At 37.3% G+C, this 22,238-nt stretch overlaps 3 protein-coding genes across 7 annotated transcripts; 1 reads left to right on the top strand and 2 right to left on the bottom strand.

The window, feature by feature from the left end:
* Positions 1–2,480: 2,480 nt before the first annotated feature.
* Positions 2,481–11,715, top strand: agbl2 (ATP/GTP binding protein-like 2). Of its 5 annotated transcripts, none has more exons than XM_027018358.2 (24): positions 2,481–2,732; positions 3,216–3,279; positions 3,562–3,717; positions 4,393–4,578; positions 4,824–4,931; positions 5,110–5,260; positions 5,914–6,147; positions 6,233–6,638; positions 6,813–6,955; positions 7,052–7,211; positions 7,308–7,434; positions 7,730–7,830; positions 7,949–8,061; positions 8,432–8,498; positions 8,629–8,742; positions 8,823–8,915; positions 9,002–9,112; positions 9,386–9,464; positions 9,681–9,842; positions 10,019–10,052; positions 10,167–10,387; positions 10,826–10,946; positions 11,062–11,211; positions 11,391–11,715. In XM_027018358.2, exons 1-23 carry the CDS (start codon positions 2,727–2,729, stop codon positions 11,207–11,209), a joined length of 3,105 nt encoding a protein of 1,034 aa, XP_026874159.2. In that variant the 5' UTR covers positions 2,481–2,726; the 3' UTR covers positions 11,210–11,211; positions 11,391–11,715. The 5 variants fall into 5 exon arrangements, with proteins under 5 accessions (XP_026874159.2, XP_026874158.2, XP_026874157.2 ...); XM_027018357.2 differs by having other exon boundaries at positions 11,062–11,215; XM_027018356.2 differs by having other exon boundaries at positions 11,062–11,715.
* Positions 11,716–11,807: 92 nt separating this feature from the next.
* On the bottom strand, positions 11,808–13,471 carry tmem17 (transmembrane protein 17). Its single transcript, XM_027018361.2, has 5 exons — positions 13,285–13,471; positions 12,821–12,924; positions 12,595–12,708; positions 12,360–12,503; positions 11,808–12,258 (listed from the first exon to the last, which is right to left on the bottom strand). The coding sequence occupies exons 1-5, from the start codon at positions 13,397–13,399 to the stop codon at positions 12,160–12,162; spliced, it is 576 nt and encodes a 191-aa protein (XP_026874162.1). The 5' UTR covers positions 13,400–13,471; the 3' UTR covers positions 11,808–12,159.
* Positions 13,472–16,071: 2,600 nt separating this feature from the next.
* Positions 16,072–21,318, bottom strand: slc15a5 (solute carrier family 15 member 5). Its single transcript, XM_027018363.2, has 9 exons — positions 20,895–21,318; positions 20,066–20,288; positions 19,746–19,915; positions 19,328–19,548; positions 17,311–17,497; positions 17,007–17,195; positions 16,667–16,798; positions 16,407–16,515; positions 16,072–16,210 (listed from the first exon to the last, which is right to left on the bottom strand). Exons 1-9 carry the CDS (start codon positions 21,316–21,318, stop codon positions 16,072–16,074), a joined length of 1,794 nt encoding a protein of 597 aa, XP_026874164.2.
* Between the last annotated feature and the right edge of the window lie 920 nt (positions 21,319–22,238).

Raw genomic sequence — 22,238 nt, 5'->3', positions numbered from 1 at the left:
GCTTCTTGTTTGCCAAGTAAATATTCTCCAACACCTGCCTGTACTGTTGCTGCAAAGAGTGGCTCGTTAGCCTAGTGCTGATCCTCCCATCAGCAAGATTTATCCGACCAGCCAACATATTTACACACCTTGCCAAAGGTAAATTACTGTATATAGAGGGAGAGCAGATATTGGTCCTATTTTAAAAAGCGTCATTTAACCGTCGCCATCAGCTGTGCTAATAAAGACGCGCAGTTCGCATTTCTAACAGTAGGCTTTATGAATGTAGTACACATATTGATGTGTAGCAGAGGAGCGGCATGACAATACCATTACAAACATCGTCCTCAAAACAGCATTTAATACCATTACAAAGTTTAAATCGGCGCAACAGTTCGCATTCATTCTATCTTATTCATGCGTGCCATCGTGTCTGCAGATTCACAGTATAATGAGATAAGGGGCACCTGCGGGAGATGCTGTTGCCTACAACCTGAAGGAGCCTTGAAACCTGAGTCCGACAGATTTATTATTTGGGTGATCTGACACCATTACCGATCCTTTTGCACTGCGTTGCCTAGAAATGTTTATAGCACTTATCATTGTTTAAGATAGACCTTATGTATTTTGCACTTCTAGGTATCAGCATTCATCCCTATATTCTACAGTATTTTAGTTCATTGGTATGTCTAATTCTAACCTACTATACTGTACTTGGATATTTTCTATGAATAAATGACAAAGCACTTTTGTAAGTCGCTCTGGATAAGAGCGTCTGCTAAATGCCATAGACGTAAACGTAAACGTTATCAAAATCTCAGTCAGTTTGTGCCCTGCTATATGGACAGAGAATCTCTCTGTCAGAGAATGTTGTTGAAGACTGTGAACTTCAACATAAAAGTAAAGAATACATAATTTGGATGTCTGTTTCAATTGTCCAAAATGAAACCACATTGAAATGCTGATGATTGATGAACAAATACTAATGTTATGTTACTTAAAAATCCAACTAAAACGACTTCTACATTAAGCAATGCAGCATTTAGTGCAGTGGTCAGTGGATGGCTTGTTCTTTTTGATTTTTGCAGTTCTGGTGGCTTAGCCTCCCTTTTCATACATCTAAAGTGGCGCTCCTGTGTGATAAAGCGTTTCCTCGGCTGAATTCCATTCAGTCGGCAGAGCCTCCGGTCTCCCCATACAGAGTCCGCTTTGCGATACAGTTATTGTTGTCTTCACACGGGGAAGGATCACTATCCAGTGATCAGTTTTCAGGCAATGCCTACAAATTATACTGATGTGTACAACAGACAAATTACCCTGTTATGTGGTAAAATGTTTCTTAAATTAATTTCTTAAAAAGATTGATGTCATTATTTTCAAACACAGGCAGCTGAGACAAATTCCACTGTGTCAAACACATCAGATGATTTGTGGTACAACCTAAAGAGCACTCTGTTGCTGTAGTGTTGGTGTCACTGGTGCATCCAAGCACCAGAGTGCAGTTTCCAAAACACTTGCATTTTTACATATTTTTCTTACATTTGGCAGACCATGTTAGGCATGTTACAATTTTAGCCATGTTACAGAGGTAGGCAAAGGTAGTCTTGCCCAGGGACTCTTATTGGCTTTGCATAGTGTACTTGCTTGGATGGGATTTGAGTGCCATTCACCCACACCCACAGGAAAGGCAGAATTGTTATCCACTATACTATACCAACCTCTAGCCTACAGGAGAACATCCCTTGCAGTTCCACATATGTTGATGTTGTTTAGTGGAATTGTTGGTGAAACCAATTAGAAATGTTAAAAGTTATTATAAGCTATGCAGGCTGTTGTTCTCAGCATCTTTTTGTTTGTTGTTGTTTTTACTTTTGGGCAGAAGCATAAGTGCATGTTCCCAAAATAAAGGTTATTTTTAGTAATTACACACAAGGGTACAATTTGTTTTCCATGTTTGAAAAGTAATTTATCTAATGACGTTTTATATCAAACTTTTGTATTCAAATTAGGCAAAATTATATAGGCCTAAATCAGAGCAGTTGTGCACAATTTTTTTTTTCCTGTGTCACTCTTGTGGAACGTTCTGTTTTGAATGTAGGTTTCGGGGAGCCAACACCAAATGTTGGATGAAAGGGAAGCCTATTTTAAAACTACTAATCTCTATTTAAATATAATGGCATTTTAAAATACTAGGACAACTTAGAGCACAAATATACTAGGTACTATAAATCTAATATAATATTCTATAAATATAATATAATATAATAATATAAATATAATAGTATTAGGCAATTAGTAAAAACAGAGGATTTCTAATAGTTTAAGTAAAAAAAATCAGCAGGTTTTTGGCTTTTGGGAAAGTTTGTAGTATTATTTTGGCTCTACGATTGCTTTACAGATAAAGCGCTAGAAATCCATGGTAACAACGGCACAAGTGACGTCAGTTGCTTAGCAACTGCGAGAAGATAACTTATTATTTGGCAGTTGCTTAGGTTAGATAGGTTAGCTAACGTTAGATGTGTCAATATTCCATATTTGTCAGTGGCATTAGTTAGTTAGCTAGTAGCTATTTGTGTCTTTAAAAAAAAATAAAAAAATTTCTAAACACGAGTAAAGCATAGCATACCTAGCTAGCTAACTTTGATGAAATGAACTTATCGAGTTGGTTAGCTGTCTAGATAGTTAGCTAACTAGCTACGGGAATGCCAGCTATCTAATAATTACACATTTGGCAATTGGGAAATAAAATGCAGGTAGGTTTGCAACTAGTTAGCTAGTATATCTGTCTAAATTAGCGAACCTTTGTGCATGCAGACTATTTGTGGATTCCTAAGTTGCAAAATACTGATATTACGACGGTTTTTAAGTGTCATTCAGTCTTAAATATCGAGGTGCCAAACCGCCCTTTAAAGTAGCTAAATGCTAAAGTGTTAAAACACCTACAGTTAAAAAGGTAACGGGCTTTGTACAGTAAGAAATTGTTGTATTGGCAGTTTTAGTGAATATTGGTTATGCAGCTGTTACGTTAGTTAACGTTAGCTAGTTAGCTACGTAAGTTCAAATATAACTCCTTTTAATTACACATGAATGCCCATCATAAATGGACGCTTTAGTCTGGTGGCTTTGGTGGTTGTACTGTGATGAATAGATCTACCCAGATTAACACTTTTGTTTAAATGTTCATTATATATAATTTACAGTTATACTTATCTGTTTTTTAAATGTATATTTAAAAGACCTCAGAGGACCCCTATGACAGATTAATTCTGCAACACTTGAAGCAGTATGGACTTTTTACTGGTAGGCCCATCGTTTTTGCATGATGTCTTTTTACATTATGCCACAGATTACTTGAGCAATAAAGATTTAGTTTGTACTAGAATATTTTAAATTATTAAATATTACTTGAAGCACTGTATTCGTGCCATAACAGTAGCTATAATGGTGTAATGGTGGAGTAGGCTATGTGAAATAAAATTAGAATACATGTGATATTCAGAGTACAGTTCATCATTTAACAGTTTGCCTTTTCATTTAACATGGGGAAGGACTACTTTACTGAATATTTATTTTGGTCTTTAGGCCAGAGTTCATTATCTCTTCAGACAAATGTCTCAGCCTGTAAAACACTGGAGGGCATCCGTGACTCTGTAAATGTAGATGTCATCCATTTACCTGCTACCAGCACAGACATGGAGGAGGAGGAGGAGGAGGAACCAGAACTACATCAGGGAAAATGTAAGTTTTTGAGTTGTTTTATGTGCAGTACAAATGTGCAGGACTGTTAAACATCCTGATTACATAGCAATCAAATTTTAAACAATGTTTACTGGTGTTGTTTATTTGTACATGGTCTGTGCTTTTTTCAACATAGGTTTGAACTTGTTTAGTTTCCATTTTGCAATATGTTTTTCAGCACACTAGATTATCCAGTAAAATTCTAGAGAAGGTATCACTAAAATTCCAAACATAATTTTTAAAGTCTATATAAATATTTAAACCTTGGTCTATCATTATTTTGTTTTCTGTTTTCCTCAACACCTTATTTGTTTGTACATAATTATACATTGGACATTCTTTTGTGGTTATGGGAGAAAAAAGATAAATTATTTTAACAGTTAGGTCATGGACTTAACCACACTTGAGTCACCTAACAAATTCTAAAATTGTTTGTGTTTATAAAAAAATCAGGCACTTACAAGTGATTGTTTAGAGGAATATGAACTGGGGAAGTAAATGTAGACTGCCTCTAGGTTGCAAAGTTAATTCATTAGTTAAACACCTAATGTTGAGATCCCTTCTCAGATTTCTTCCCTTGTTGCCAATATAGGGGTTCCAGTGTGAGTTGTTTGCTTTGACATTGTTTGAATTACATTTTTTTTTACCGTATGTGTATTTTTGTCATGCTTCTAGTCTCTTTTAATGTGGAGAAATATCTCAGGACCAGGCAGCTGCTAATCGACTTTGAAGGTGGACGGCCTATCCCACGCCTAAGGGAACCACTGGACCTGTTTTCTATCCCCTCCATTGCCTGTCCTTTCCAGGGTGTTCGCTGGCCTGTTGAATGTGAAGTCATCTGTGACAAAATCCATCACATGGGTATCTAATCTATGCTTCTGCTAATGTCTTTGATACTTAAACAGGACATTAATCCCCAGCTTGAGACTTTCAGTCTGCCTTCTGTGGTCTATTGTGAAAATGCAGTATGTAGTTCTGGCTTTACTGCTGCTTGTAACTCAGTTTTTGTTAAACTGCTTTTTTTTCCCCCCAGCAAGCATGGTTGTATACAGCTAAAGAGATTAAAGTGAATTGGTTCCCTAAATGTCCACCTGTGTGTGTTGTAGAATGGGAACCTCCTGAACCAGAGCCTTTTTACCAACAGACAGGCTATGAGCGAACCCCTGTGCCAGTGGGAGAAGAGAAAGGAAATATTGTCTACTGTATAGATTCAGGTAAGAGTCAGCATGGTAAAACCTCTGTTAGATACTGTTTAATGAAAATTTAAAACCAATATTTATAATAATCCTTCTTATAACTGTTTAATTATGACTGTTTAATAAATCTTTTGGCATTTTGCTTTATCAACTACTGTTTACAACACTGTCGTTGTCTGTTGTTCTGCTTGTTAAGCCACAAAAACCTCCTACTACACACGTTCTCGTGTTGGTGGCAGCAGAGGGCATTTAAAGAGTGCCACATTTTGTGCTAGAAGCCAAGACATGCCCACCCTGTCTTTTGAGTCCCGCTTTGAGAGTGGTAATCTTCAAAAAGCAGTTCAAGTGTGAGTGTACCATACCAGTACCTCAAATATTTTTCATTGCCTCTATGATTGATACACCTCTAGGTTTTCAAGTAACCAAGGCAAATAAAAGCCTCTAAACCCTAATGAGGAATCACTGCAACTGGCAGGTGTTGGAATTTGCACAACTAGAAACTATAATAGAATGCTATAAAGAGACAAGGATGTATTGATCCTGCATAATGTGAATATAGAGCTGATGAATTATATTTGATTTTTGTTTTATTTATATAATAAAGTTTGTAATAAAATGGACAGTATGCAGTCATATGAAAACATTTTTTTTGTGATTTTTGTCTATTCATTGCATGTATGTGAAGGAGTTCCAACATCATTTTAAGGAAATTACAAAAACTAAAAATAAAAGGAAAAAGTAAATAACAAAACCAAATCTTAACTTTCTACAGTTCATTTTCTTGTCTGAAAAGTGCATAACTGTGATCAGTAATTTCCATTATGATATCTTTGTGAAGTAATTTGTTTCATAAGTTTCATTAATTAATTTGCTCCTCATTCCAATTCAGGAGTAGAACATGAAAGTCCTATGTTAGTCTGGTTCCAGCTTAAGCATTTACATATGCTGAATATTTAATATTCTGTGTATGGTGAACATAAACAAGTATTTTTTCTTTTAGGGGCCTTTATGACTATGAGCTCACCCTGCGCAATGACATGTACACCACAAAGCATACACAGTGGTTCTACTTCCGTGTGTCGAACATGAAGGCAGGTGTCACCTATCGTTTCACTATCATCAATCTGATGAAGTCTAGCAGCCTGTATGATGCAGGCATGCGTCCACTGCTGTACTCTGAGTTTGCTGCCTGGATGAAGGGAGAGGGATGGCGACGTGCAGGCGCCAACATTCGGTGAGTGTACATGTCAGTCAGTCACACCTAGTGATTGCTTAGGTTATAGCATAAACACCACACTAATGCCCCGTCTATATTAAAGGTACTATCGGAATCACAGTGAAATAGAGGGCAAGGCACTGTATTCCCTTACCTGGACGCTTCAGTTCCCTTATGAAAATGACACCTGCTACTTGGCCCACTGCTATCCGTATACCTACTCAGACCTCCAGCGCTACTTGCATGGTGTGATGTCAGACCCATCCCGGGCAGCTCATTGTAAAGTGCGGGTACTCTGCCGCAGCCTGGCGGGAAACTCTGTATATGTACTGACTGTCACAGCACCCTGTGCCAACTGGCAAGAACGGAGAAACAAACGGGCAGTAGTAGTGACCGCACGGGTACATCCAGGAGAGACAAATGGGTCGTGGATAATGCAGGGCTTCTTGGAATTCCTGCTAGGCGAGTCACCTGATGCGAATCTGCTGAGGGAAACCTTTATTTTTAAGGTAAGGGGATGAGTGCACAAAACCCCCAGAGATGTGTTTTCATCTGCATGGCAGTTTTTTCTTTAGGGTTTACAAATTAAATAGAATGACACAGTATGATAATAAACATTTTGAACGATACTAAAGTTTTCAGAGGGCCAAAATTTGGTTAAAGGAAAATGAAACCATCTGTAGGTGGTGCCAATGCTGAACCCTGATGGTGTGGTGGTTGGGAACTATCGTTGCTCACTGGCTGGACGTGATTTGAACCGCAACTATCGCTCTCTCCTGCGGGACTCTTTCCCCTGTGTTTGGTATACTCGCAATATGGTGAAACGGTGTGTAAAGCACTTTGCACCTTGAACCACATTGTTACTTATGAAAGAGATTTGAGTCAAACAGATTTGATTTAAAGCATTGCTGTAACTCTTTAGGTTGCTTGCTGAGAGAGAGGTGGTGCTCTATTGCGACTTTCATGGCCACAGCAGGAAAAACAATGTGTTCATGTATGGCTGTAATGATCGAAAAGATGCTTCACTACATCTTCAGGAGCGCATCTTCCCACTGATGATGAGCAAGAATGCCACAGACAAGGTGAACATGTCATGCGGTTATTTCAGTTGTTGATTTAGTTTATTTAATACGACTAAGTGAGTCATCATATCCTAAAAAGCATACTTGCTGGTCTAGTTTTCTTTCAGGAGCTGTAAGTTCAGAATCCAAAAAAGCAAAGAAGGCACTGGTCGTATTGTGATGTGGAGGCTGGGAATTAGAAACAGCTATACTATGGAGTCCACCTTTGGAGGCTCAACTTTGGGTAAAGGATTTCAAAAATGGCCATTGAAATGTATGCAGTTCCTTGCAACCTGACAATTTTCTTTGTGTCAAGCACATTAAGGCCCAAAAGTTTATTTCTGGTCATGCAGGACTGGAACACACCTAATATTTTTTCCTCCTCTAAATGATTTTTCATCCTCTAAATATTTTTTTCCTCCTCTAAATAAACTTTATGCAGTACTGTGAGTGCAGTACAATGACTAGGTTATAGGAGCCTTCCCATACAGAACTGTCACTGCAAATATTGCTCACCAACTTTTTTTTATAATTGAAAGGGGAAAGAAAAGGAACTCATTTTTCCATTGGGGATCTGAAGTCCATGGGCTATCACTTTTGTGACACCCTGCTGGACTTCTGTGACCCAGACCAAACCAAGGTCTTGTATTTTTCCACTTTTTACTTGATAATGTAAGATCTTGTTTTATTTCATGACCATAGCTACTTAAAGTACTAAACATTTGTTCTAATAATTTGCCAATTATTTTACTTTTTAGGCTGCACATTGTCTAACGGAGTTGGGGGCTTTGCTGAGGCAGGAGATCAGGAAGAAGTTGGGTAGGGAAGTGGAGGACCTAGAGGGCCTTTCTGATGTCAACATTGAATCAAGGTGAAAAGGCCCAAACAGCTTTAACTATTTTTATTGCATATTATACAAAACATTTTGACATGTAATATGAATCACTTTACATTGCAAGAGTTTAACACAAACACACACACACACACAGAAAAAATCTAAATACAACCCTGTCAGGAATAGCAAAATGAAGTCCCTGACAGGATTAGCAAAAATAGTTTCTTGATCATGCCAGATGTAGATCTGTGTCTGCTATCACAGAACATGGTAAAAGACATGTTGTGGTTCAAAGAGGCATTGTGCATTTAATAAAGGCCTGATAAAATAAAAACTGATGTGAATTCTTGAATAAACTCTTTAAGAACTATCTATAATATTTGACAATAATGTTTGCTCTTTACAGCACAAGTGGATCAAATAGCACAGAATCAGATGGCCTGCCTGTTCATCTTTTAAACTGTACAGACCAGGTGCAGTGTTTAACTCACTAATCAATGTACACAATTTCACACAGCTCCTTCTGTACAGTGTTCATTTGTAGGGTTCCTGTATTTTGCCTTGCTTTTGATGGTATTTTCAAGTTGTATTTGTTTTGCCAAGAATATCAAAGTTAAGAAAAAGCATTTGCGGAGCAGAAAGGAAAGGAATAGGCTACGGCAGCAGCAAGCACAGAATGCATCTTCCAAGATCGTTCACAGAAGCATCAAACACACAGTAAGGTTATCATGGCCAATATTCCAAGTGTGTTCAAAACTCGGTGTCATATCAGCTTGGAGTCTCTCTCTTCTTGGCAGGATCCTTTATTGTCAAATGAAGATCTGCTGAAAGTGAGGATCCAAGAGAAAACGGTGACTCCAGTGAAAGGCATGAAGGACAAGACACAAAATGTAATGAAATGTTGATGACATCAAGATTAAAACATGTTGAAACATCTCCACAGTAGTACTGAAATATGTTTTTTTTCTGTATTCAGGAAGAGTTAGTGGTGAGGGTTCATCAGGCTAGAAGGTCCTGGATCCCACATCCTACCACACGCATTGGTGTCATTGGCCACGAAAACCTTTGGGAGGATAAGCCAGACAAGGTATTCCATCCAGTGTTTTAGGAGATATAGTTGGAAGACCAAAGGTCTAGTGATGCCATTTGATTTACTTCAGTAGGCGTTCAATAGGAGGTGTACTGTTGCTGTTCAGTTGCTGTTTAACTGTGCATAAGTAATTTCTTAGCATCTACTCTGACCAGATGTTTTATACATGTTAATCATTCAAATTATCAAATTATGATTTGCTGAGTATTTACTGCATATTTCAAGGTTTATATTGCTAGCTTGCATCAAACACACTGTTCTGTCATTCAGAATGCATATTTTGAGGCTATGAGTGCAGCCTATCTCTGCAATGGAGACTTCACAGATTCCTTTCAACAGTCTGTCTCAGGTAAATGACCACAGTAATATGTTACTTCAGCCACTTGTGTACTTCCTAGCTTCTTTTCGTATAACTGTTGGATCAAGAAAGGAAAATACATTTTCTAACTTGATTAAACTTTTACGTTAATGAGAACAGTAGCATTATCATGCAAGGTGAGTAAGCATTGGTCATGAACTTTTGCCTAATTGAGCATAGCTTAAGTGTACTCTCCTGACTTAATAGAAGAGAATAGAGGGACGATGTGTCATTATTCCTCATGCCACTACCAGAGGCAAGTGCAGCACCAACCCCTGACTGTCTCTGCAGTCCGGCACAGATTGTCCTCTGTGCCAGTCCAGCCCTTGCTCTTCAACCCAGACTTCAGAGGACAGCCAAGAATAAGAGGTGTGTCCATAACTCTGACATTTTAATGTTTGTACCTTGTTTTGCCTTCCTGTGCTCTGAGGTCCCTTTGAGTCTACCCAATAATCTTAATTATTTTCATTTTCATGATTTACTGCTAGACTGATCTGTGTAAATATTCAAAACAGTCAAATGAATGTCATTGTTATATTTCACAGGAAGGTACTCTGTGACAAATATCTCACTGCATAGGTAAGTACTCCATATATACTACATTGCAATATATGTAATTTATGCTTTTCCCAGTGTGGTCTGGAAAGTGACCTCTACTGATCACTGTAATGCCCTTTACATATTTTTTTGTAGAGCTGTGGTAACAGATCACGTACAGTATCGAGTTGTTCCAGAATCCATTCCTGCTAGAGGCCTGGCGCCATGCCACTCAGTACATTTCAACCCTGTCCACTCTCTGAACCAGCAGAAGCTTGGGCAAAAACGAACAACCAACATTTCATTCAAATACTACATGCCTGAAAAACAGGACACCATGGGCACTCTGAGAATCAATCATAAGAGAAATGCGAGAGGTGAGGATGATTCATATCCACATATGCATTATAGGTGCTGATAACTTTGGTGCAAAGAAGTGACAGAGTGATATATAATCTGTATTTAATTTGTATCACTGTATAAGATATACAGATTAAAGTGACAATGAACTATGATTTGTACTGCAAACTCAAAAATGTTGAGTGCTGAAAGCAAAAAAAGGCATGAGCTAGTACTGCTTGTACATATAAACACAAACCCCCTAAGAGCCACCTCAGTTCTACACATTCTTCCTTGGGGAAGTGGAGCAAATATTAAAGGTGTAGCATAATTCTATTACAGTAGGCATACTATATTGTATAAATAACAAAACCAAATAATATTTTATTTGCAACAAAAATCTCTAATTACAACTTGTTTGTAACAAAAATTTGATATTTAATGTTAGTTCTCAGACATCAATGTACATTTTTCAGTCTTAGCAGTTCCAAGAGCAGGATTGGCAAAACCAGACACTGAGCAATTAACTGAAGCAGAGAAACAAGATGACATCTTATTTTTTCCTGATCTGAGAAGCATAAACACAAATAGCAAAAGGTTATTCAATATTTTTTCCCCACATCATATGACCACATCATATTATTTTTTGTCATTTAGTAATTAATTTTTTATAGCCTTTACAAAAGAATGCTTTTGTGACCTGGCTCCACAGCCATTACAGGCCCACAGGAGACCTGGCCGGACTAGGAAGTCTGCAGTTGGGGAAGTTACCCTGTAGAAGCACAGGGCAGCAGATGTCAGGGGGAGATGTCAGGGGGAGATGCAGCTTCATCAGTGAAGATGCAGCTTCTTCACAGTGAAGGCAGGTATAGTGTTTAATGAAAACACTCTCCTTTGAAATGCATTTTTTATTCTGATGTCATTCTTATTTTGATCTTAAAACCTCTGGTACAGTCCTGAAGAAAAACTTGCTTTTCATGGGGAACCTGATTTCTTCCTTTATGCTGCCCTAAAGTGTTATTTCTCTTTCTGTCTTCACAGACAGGGCCTATGTTTTATAGAGCTTGATAACATTCTAGTGAAAAGCACAAATCTACTAAGTTGTGAAGAGGATGAATGAAAGAAGACCAGAAGTTTTTCAGGGTTTTTCATTTCAGAGCACGGTCTGGAAAAACCATAGTGACTAGGGATGCAAGAGCTTCTTGCAGTATTATTTCTTAATTGTACCTGCCATGTAAAACCTCACAATACCAAAGAATATAATATTAAGGTCAACCTCACATGGTGAGGTAATATGTAATTTAAGACCATGTTCCTGATTTGAATTAGATATTTTGTTCAGCTATGCAGACGGCCTTCATAATGTATATATTTTCTGCAATTTACTTAATTTTGTATCCAGTTCAGTGAAGTACATCTTTCTTATATTCAAAAAGTAAAGAAAATGATACTGAGTTGTCGTGGATATAGCACTGCTTTGTTTAATACATTTTAAGAAATTTAGATTTAAAACTTGTTGCGACTTTCAGTGTAGGAAAAGGAAATAAATACAGTCTTTCTGTAACCCATAGTTTTGGTAGTTATATAAGAGTAAAGGAGAGGGGGGCACTATAAAACACTTAATATGAACATCAAATGCATTTCAATTCAAGAGAACTACTTACAGTTATGTACACACAGACACTCTATTACATTTGCCAGGTGATTTCTTTTGAATGATAATTTATCTGTTTTGTACAAAAGTGGTCACTAAAATGTCTTATACAGTGTTATTGAAGATAAATGCAGGTCATTATTGTTAGAAGTACAGTCATGCTTTGAATTCTTGAATTCCACTAAATTGTCGAAGATGGAAGCGGCTTTCAGTATGTCGGACCATTGCACGCAGAGCAGCAAAACCAGAGAGAGCCTGCAAATGTGTAGGTAAAAAAAAACTTATAAACAAATAAAGTGTACAGTATGAATTATCTTAGAGATTTCTAAGAAAATACTCGTGTACACTATCCGTACCTCTACCAAAATGAATGAGGCCAGAATTATATGAACACCTCTCTCCAAAGGCTGGATGAGGATGGCTTCATTGAAAAGCTGGAACAGTATCAGAGGAAACTGCAGAAGGAGACTCAGGAGCCAAAACCCAGCCAGTTCAGGAACCTATCATAATGTATAATGTAAAGGTTGTAGGTTTAATAATCCATTCGATATATAAACGCATTTGGATAAGATAGAGAGTCGTGTACCTTACCTTTTCTTGCAAATTCCCTGCGTATCCCAAGTAAAGCCTGATAGCCTCGATGAGAGTCATTAAAATTAGGATAGTAATTAGGATGAATTTGTAGTAATCTGGGAGGAAGAGGTACTGGGTGAGAAAAATAACAGGTATCCAAATCAGAAAACTAAAACTTCCATTACAATCCGATGCATCAAACAGTTCACCGTAACAACGCGAAGTAAAATATAAAATCAATTACTTTGAGGTGCAGCATCACTACTTCACTAATCCACCAAAGGGGAAAGAACCACATGTTGAAAAAAAGTGCCATCTGTAGAGGCAGACTGGATACGACATCTGTATCTATGGACGGAACAAGAATGGGTGTTAACACAGATGCGCTGAAGAGGTAATGCGAAAGTGTAACTTAACTTAGATAGGTTAGCTAGCTTAGCATAACTCGCTAGCTAGCAAGCAAAGCTAAAACTGCTTTAGCCACTCATCAAAACATTCATTTGACAAAGGCTAACAGATCAAGTGTCACGTCAGGACAGTCCTAGCTACCCGTGTAAATGTATGATTTAACAGTCGTTGGCTGACTGTTAGTGGTTAGCGACAACTAATATATTATGTCTAGGTAAGCTAACACTAACAGCCAAGTTGGCCGAGATAGATAGCTAGCTAATTAAGTCAAGCTAGCTAGCTTTAACCTAATACACTCACGCTGATTCAGAAATGTGACATGATCCTCAGGGGAAAGTTCTGAATGTCTCTGATCTACAAATACAGTTCTTGAAAAATCTCCCAAACGTCTTCTTATGGGTTCGGGAAGGTCCATTGCTTAAACATGCCTGCGTCAGGCTATAGCTAACAAGCGTTGCTAACGCTAACTACCTAAGGGTTGCTAGGAACGTTTGAAATCAAGGGAGTGTCTGGAATAACGTGTCCTGTATTAACATTTTTTTTTGTTGTTGTTTTTAAATATTTATCACAGGGTGGGATGTAGATGATTTTTGTAAAGGCTATTGTTTTTTTGTTTTGTTCCGTTTGTTTTTTTTGCATAGAGAAAAACCCTAGATTTGAACGGCATTTATCCATTTAACATAGATTTGTTTGACTAGACATACATTTAAACTAGACATAAGATAAAATATCTGTAATTACATTTTGACTAGAAAAACTATCAAATTCAAATAAATCTAATCACATTTTGACTAAAAAGTACATCAGGTTTGCAGCTGAGTTGCACAGGAGCTTCAAATCAAGATATCTGCAGTTCATTATTGAATAGCTGGAACATACATTTAAGATGGGCTATCCAAAATTACATAATCACTACTAGTCATATAGCAAATTAGAGCTATATCCACTTTGTTTTTGGTTAGTTAAAAGTACAATTAATGATGAAATTTCATCATGATTTAAGATCAGTTTTAGATATCTGAAAATTAGCTTTAGTGCAGCTTAACTTGTAGAAATCTTGAATATAAATTATGATTAGCCAAAACTGAATTAGAGATATCCTGGATTCACAGTTTTGAGTCACAATTAGTCTAAAATCCTTTACAAATATCTCCAAAGAAATTATGGATATCTTGATAGTATTGTTAACTAGACACCTCTTATGTTTTAGAAATCTTGAATTATCTGACTAATCAAATTTACGTAGTGTAATAAATGCATTAAAAAAAACAAGATCAGTAAATTATAAACATTAAATGACATAAAAAGATCTTCTAAAAACGTTTATTCATACATTTGGCTTATTGTTTGATTTTATGTGTATCTCATTTCTATTATTTGATATACTTTTTCAAGGGATAACCATTATAAGTGTAATATATATTTCTTACCTTCATAGGTTATGCAGAACAGATGGGAAGAGTGAATCAGTGTTATCCATGGTTTTAAATCAGGGTCACTTTACCACTCACAAGCAATACAATTCTTTAATGCAATTATTATAGTAAAAATTAATAACTGAGTATTTATCCCTGACACATTCATGTAATTAGCAATTAATAGAACAAAAACAATTATACATATATATATTTAAAAGTGCCAGTACTGTAATACTTTGTATGAGCACTCATGGAATGTCTTTTATCCAATCCAATTACTTGGTCAAAACTAATGGTCAAAGGTCTGTAACTAGAGATCATAGACATATATACATAAGCATCACATTGGTTGCTGCATCGTGCATCAACGTTGCCACCATAGTGGTGCAGGCAATTTCTCATAACTCTCAGAAGACTGCACTGTAAAAAATATGCCCATGTCTTGTGCAGCTTCGGACTTTATAAGCCATTGTGCAATCTAAATCAGACCTCAGTGAATCACCTTTCATAGGTGTGACTGGACAATTTTAATTGTGGGTAGTCAGGCGAAAATCATTAAATGTTAAAATGGCTCTTTATAGGTGTTCCATATTTAGATATGGAGTTTCTAATATGGGCATGACACCAGCTAGATGACATTTGACTTAAGTAGTCTAGTCATAGTTGACCAAGTGTGGGATATGACATACGATATTTAACTGCTAGCTAAAATGACCTAATAATGCATTGAGTAGGTTAAAAAAAGGGAGAGAATACTGCACCTAATCCAGCACCTTTACTTTATGACAACCAAAAAATACACAATTTATAAAACAAAAAAAATAAATGTATAAAACAGGTGTTGAAAGGAAATTGGATTAAAATCAAATTGGATTTCACTTTACTGGACTCACTATTCCATCTTGCATCATAAGAGTAATGTTAAAATTTTATTCTTGTGTAAAATGCATGCATAGTCAAAACAACACGCCATACTTTTTAAACAAGCAGTTAATTTGTGGACGATCACATCTGTTTATGGCCCAGTGTATCAACATGAAATGTGAACTTGCATGCTCTACAATTTTTATTACATATTTTTTGATAGATACTTTATTGATCCCCGAGAAAATTGCAAGGTTAGAGTAGCAGACAGTGGACTTACATATACAGATTTTACTATGTTCTTTCACAACATAACCACAATATAACTATAATTTGATTCTCTTTGAGAAAGAAAAGGTATTGGCACATTAAGCAAAAAGAAAACTCAAAAAACCTACCTAGGTTTGCTACTGTCGCCACTAGGTAGCAAACAAATAAGTTGTTTCAATATAAAGTTGACTGACACACCACCTTAATTTTTTCTTTTTTATGTAACTTGGGGTTAGCCTCTCCCCTAGAAAGGTACAGTTGCACAACATGTTAAAAATTAGTTCATCTTGCAATAAGGGAATTACTGTAATAAGTGGCTCATGACTGCTATAGAAAAAATAGTCATGTGCAATATAGTGTCATACATGCATTGTATGCATGCGTGATGTTCAGTCCAAATATGGAAGAGTATGCATATGTCTTGGAGTTTGTGTGACGCCAGCGTCTAGGGTCTGACCCAAAGGTTTAGGCCTGTTGTGTATGCATAAATATATATGTTTGTATCTTTCTCTATGGTCTGACCGTCATGATGAAGTTATAGGATAGTTTCCAAGGAAGTTCCTGAACAATCCACCGTGTCATAGAATTGGAGACAGGTTTTATACTGTAAGAGCTTTTCAGAGAGATGACTTTGCCTCACTCTTTTATCTAGTTCAACACCCAGGTTAGTGTATCTGCACAATAAAAACATTGATTTGTTGTAGTTGATACTCACAGTTTACAATTATCTTATAAGACAATATTTGTGCAGGCAATACTGTAATACTGTCATAAAGCATTTCCAGTATTTGTAGATGGTGTGATGTAGCATCTCCTTATGTCTAGGATGCAGATACGAAAGATTGCACAAAGAATGAAATCATAACCTACCTGCAAGATACTTTCCAAAACACCAGTGTATTTATAGCCATCAATGTTGCCAATGTAAAGAAAAATCTTTCCATATTACCATTGCTGAGTGTTTTTGGATAAAAGTTCCCTGGAACCAGAAATGATTGAAGTGTTAGTCATGTGCAGCAGTTTGACATCTGTGTCCTTTATTATCCATGTGAGGAAACACAGCACAAATACACAAAGAACTTTGCTGCTTTAAAGATTTGCCAAAAGGTCTAAGGAAGAAGTAGCCTTACCACCGGACACAATGTAAAAGATCTGAATCAAAAGAGCACCCAGAAAGCATCCTCCTCCATAAGACAGGGCAAGGAGGTGCAGAGAGATACCCCTGAGGTTGCTGGGAGTCAGACAGAAAGAAATGAGGGAGCCTGAATAAAGGGACAAAAAAAGTGAATTGTGTGAAGGTATTCAGCAGGCAAGAAAATCTATAAATATTGTAGATGTTCTGTTTTTATCTAAATGGTAAGATGCCGTAGGTGTGATCATGCCATTACTGAGTAAGGTGGATCCTACTAAGAACAGTTAGAGGATTGTGCATTATATGTTTTGGACAGATTCATAAGAATAAACTCTTACACGCTGGTGTGACAAATGCCTCTGCTACACCCAGCAAGATATACTGAGGTGCAAGTTGAAAGCAAGCCATGGAGGACACATGCAGAACTGTTCCGGACAGTGTCTGCTCTACCTGAGAATAGTCTTTCCTGTGGATCTCAGTGATACCTGCAACTAGTACAGAGAGAGCTGCGCAGGCATGACCCACTGCTGGAAGAGAAGACAACACAAAGCAGCGCAGAACAATGTTTCATCTATTAAGTTTATGTATTGTATCTTGGAATTAGTTAATTGGTGTGTATGTGTAATTTATGGAGAAGCATACTTATGAATTTGGTTGGAGATGGAGGTGTTTTCTTTAAAGACAGGTAGCAGGTGCTCACAAATTCCAGTAGTGGTGCTAAAATTAGCAATGGCAAGATACTGATCACATTCAGTGCTGCTATGGGTAGGAGGAAACCATTGAAGTTCAGGTTTGAATGCATAGTCTGAAGATAGTATCCTGATGGAATCTGTAAAAAATATTTAGACAAATGCAGGACAGAGGCTTAAATTCAAAAAAATTATATGAATATCTAATAATGTTTTTCACATCTCCTTTCCCTCAGCCAGTGCTCATTCTACTTCTCTTGGTCCTAAAACATATTTCTTTTCTCTCTTTATAGATGAAATACTCCACTGTCCCACACTGTCCTGCTTTACACCCAGAAATCCAACTACCTTTCCATTTACATTGTTCCAGTCAATCTAACAAGACCTAATGCCCTTCACTCCCTTCTGTTACCAGATCGCAGACCATCTGCCTTCAAGATCACCAGTGTGGTACCAATACTGAAAAAACTCACACTAGACAGCTTTGATATCAACAACTACTGAGCATTATACTTTCTTTTATCTCAGAGATTCTTGAGTGTATTGTCTATAACCAATTGTCTCTCTTTCTCACGAAGAACCAGCTCCAGGATGCAGATCAGCCTGGGTTCAGTCTGGTGCCCTCTGAACTGAAACTGCCCTGCTTGCAGCAACATATAAGCTCAATACAGCTAGATTGGTTATTAGTCCTGATTCTTTTAGACCTCTCTGCTGCTTTCGACACAGTGAACCACAAGATTCTCCTGTCTGTACTCTCCAACATAGGAATCACTGGCTCAGAAAGTAAATGGTTCAGTTCCTACATAGAGGGTCACTCTTATTGGCTAACATCCTCTCCATGTAGACTCTTCACCAGTGTCATACAAAGATCAGTTCTCTTTTCTCTCTAAACTCACTCTCTTGTTCATGTAGAATTCATGTCCTCCCATGAATTCTCCTGCCATTGCTGTGCTAATGAAGCCCAACTAATCCTGTCCTGACACACAGGTTTCTAGCCACATCTCAGCATGTTTGGCTGACATCTCATATCATGGCAAGATAAATGTGCTACACATTCCCAAAGCAACTAGTCCTCTTGCCAGCTCTTGTGAAAACTCTCTGATCACTCCATCCAAGAATACAAGAAATCTTAGTGTAATTTTGCATGACCAACTGTCATTCTCAGCTTGTCAAAAAACTTGATTCCTCTTCAACATTTGGAGAATTCTTTTCTATCTAGGAAGGCTATCCAGGTACAGTCTCTTGTCATCTCCAACCATGCATGCCATCAAGCAACTGATAAACCACAGCATGGCTGGTCTTCAAAGGTCTTTAGTATTCCCATGTCGCTCCACTGCTGCACTCAGTTCACTGCCTTCATGTACCTGTTTGTAATAGATTTAAAACTCTGATGCTTGCCTATAAAGCCAAAAATGGACCTGCTCCCTCCTACTTAATGGCAGTGGTCAAAAGTAGAGTTCCCTGCTGTCTTTGAATGCTGATTGAAGACTCAACTCTTTGAAAAGCACTTGAATTTAAACTATCTCAAATCAAATGCTATAAATGTATATGTATATTGGGAAAAATCACCTATACAGTAAAATTGTTATGAATTAACCAAATTCAGTGTATCTTTGTTTTTATATTTTCTAATAGGCAGTTTAATATATTACTACAAGTAGTTAGAGCAGGCCAGCAATATTTGTTTTTGAGCTACCAGCTATGCATCATTATTGAAAGCTTCAGTATACAAAGAGGAAACAGAGGAGGCAAACTAGGCTATGCCATCCTTTCAGTGAGTCTGTCTTCAGGGGCCTCTGGCAGTACATGGTATACCTTAACCAAACATGAATTCCAGCTGTATGACTGACTTCTAATCCAAGATTCATATTTCCTGAGTGTACCCTTGAAGTTCAGTGCACTTCGCATAACACAGATTACTGTGTAACAGAATGTTTCCTCTGAATTATAGGTTTTCCTTATTTACTTGCCTGGGTAATGCAAGCACGGTAGAGCAATTGAAGTCCAAAAAGAGGGAAAAGCTTCACCAGGATCTTAACATTTTCTACACTGGTTTCACTGTAGTGGCCTCCGTTGTTCTCCTTGGCACGGTCAAGCCAGTTGGCCACATCTCCACTCAAATGACGATAATGGAGGCAGCACATTTTTAGGGAGTTCAGGAACACACCCATTGTGGTGAGCAAGGAACTACCTGTGTATTGTCCAAAACACAAGAAGTTCATGATGTCAGAAAACTAGCCATGAAGAAAAAAGTTAGGTATAGTGATGAATAATTCTACAGTTTATATGTTATTTGGGTAAGCTATGTCAACTAAATCCATGATATCTGAATCTGTTATGAGATCTGTGTTTCTATTTTCTTTCTAGAGGTTTTTGTCAGTTTGCTACCTTTTTGGGGATGAAAGATGAGATTGTTTCGTGCCATATGTATTGCGATGAGAGCCAGCAGAACAGAAGTGAACGGAATGAGAAAGCCCAGGTTTTTGGCCACAGATTGCTGGATATAAGCAATTCCCAAGTACACAACTGCAGCGTTTAGATTGACTAGCCAATAGAGCCTGTGGGTAAAATGGGCACTTTATATAATATTATTACATGTTCAGCATTATTACATCCCCCAGAAATTCAATATAGATTTCTAATTTCAACATTTCTATATACTTATATTTATGTACACATAATTATCAATAATAAATCATAATTTTTACCAGTTGAAAAAGGAGAGTATCTGGTGTTGGTCATAACCTTGAAGGTGATAGGCTGTCAATGGGCAAAGAACAGCACGTATTCCACCAGTACCAACAGCAGCAGCCAGCAGTCCTGTGTAGAAGAGAATATGTTGCTCCTGTGGCTCAAGATGGTGAATAGTATTGTGTGTGTCAATGTAGAAATCCTCAAAAGGGAATGCAACTACAGGGAGCATTGCAGTTCCTAGGAAAGGAAGATAAAGAAATCAACAGTTAGAGTCTGGATGTTAAATCCTGAGATTATATCTGTGCGATATAATGTGGACTTATACATATTAAACAAAGCTAGGAGCATGTTTCTTCAGGCTGTTTATTGTATATATGCCTGATTATGATTATTTCACAAAAGATGATGTGTATGATTACTTGGACACTAGATGCTGTTTATAAGAATTGCACATTGACTACTGGGTTTCCACTGAGAACTTTTTAAAAGTAATGGTTTAAGAGGGTTTTGCTTAGGAAGCATATATGATTTTTAATATTCATATAAGGTTTGTACATTTGTATTCCATATTTTTGCCACATATTGTGAACTCTTGTGTTTTCTACATGCCTTACTGTATTTATTGTTTGATAGTCAGACTAAAAACAGTTCTTGAGTTCAACAAATTTACCTTTTAACCAGTGTTTCATGTCTGAATAATCTTAACAGCTCTTTACATTGTGTAGACTTTAAAAATAACATTTTATTACATTACATATATACATAAAATATTTAGAACCTTGTTAAAAACAAGGTAATTGAAAACCTTTCTGTACTTTGAGCTTAGTCACAAGGTCAACTTACCAAAGAAATGAAGTAGAGTGCAAATATAGAGAACTTTTGTCCTTCCCAAACATGTCTCTGCAAACCAGCCGACAAGAACAGGTGTGAGTGTACTGGCACCCACAAAACAAAGGTTCACTGTGGCTGCTTGATAATTGTCATATCCCAGCTTGATGGTGCAAAAGAGGATCATATTGCAAACAATCCCAAAGAAGGTGAACCTCTCGAATAACTCCACAAAAAGAATACAGATAATCACCTGTAGCTTCTTTTGAGACTTTCGAGGCTTACACGTACTAACCATCCCACTTGGGCGACGAGTGGTGGAGACCCTTTGAAGTGGACAGTCCTCATGAAGGCCAGGAACATTCACAGCCACCATGCTACTTTTTGAGGTGCTCCTTTGGAAGTGTTGTTGGGACACTGGAATATAGCCTCTGTCCATGCTTAAAAACTGGAGGTGCAATTTCACACAGCCCTGTGAATTCTTATGTATGGCTGCATGAAAAAAAAAGGCTCACGCTGTTCCTCTGCTGAGAATTCTGGGTAATGTTTGTACTCCTGTTTTCCTCACTAATGTATGAACCTCTGCTCTCTGGTTTCTGGGGCACCTCATTAGGATAGAGGACATTATGCCAGTGCGATGGCACATGCTTCGATGGTGAAACTCATGTCAGGAATGTGTGACATATTTTTGTAATGAGTTTCTTGCTGGTTCTAGATTATGATTTGTTATTCTTTCAGTACCCCCAAAGAGAATAGTGGACAGATTGGCTAGTGAGCTGTCAGTCAAGACATGATATGCCTTTATGGTTGTGGTGTATAGTTTTAATTCCCCGGGGTATTTAAATCTGTCCCAAACATACACACATGCTTTGTTGACTATTTCTCTACCGCTTAATGTTTTTTTTTTTTTTTTTTAAGGTAAGTAAAACTAATTTCTTGGTCATATATATTTTAGCATTTGATACTGGGATAATGTTTTTTACATCAAAGTTTTTAAAATAAGGTTTTAGTTATTTACTATAAAATACCTTGAAAGCAATATTATGACAGATTAATTTCACATGTACGCATAAAAGTGGTGCTTGCAGAAGCTAAGTAAATTAAAGCTAATTAAATGTTTAACGACTGGAGATGCCTACAGTATGTAACGTGTCTGTGTGAAAGATGGTCCTCTGTGTTAGGGCAGTGTGTCAGGCTTAGTAAGAGGACGTGAGGTGTGAATTTGCAGTGACCTAAATGAAACTTAACTTTTCAAAAGAGTCCATAAAAATGGTTGGTATGTTGTTGGAATGTGCATTAAAAAACTTACAAAAGCTAGACTGATTCTGACATATTATTAAGCTATTTCAGAATATAAGT

The sequence above is a fragment of the Electrophorus electricus genome, chromosome 2 (genome assembly GCF_013358815.1).
Source record: "Electrophorus electricus isolate fEleEle1 chromosome 2, fEleEle1.pri, whole genome shotgun sequence".
Taxonomy (NCBI): Eukaryota; Metazoa; Chordata; class Actinopteri; order Gymnotiformes; family Gymnotidae; genus Electrophorus; species Electrophorus electricus.
The sequence above is the reverse complement of the archived record's forward strand: the minus strand, read 5'-3'. Positions and strand labels throughout refer to the sequence as shown.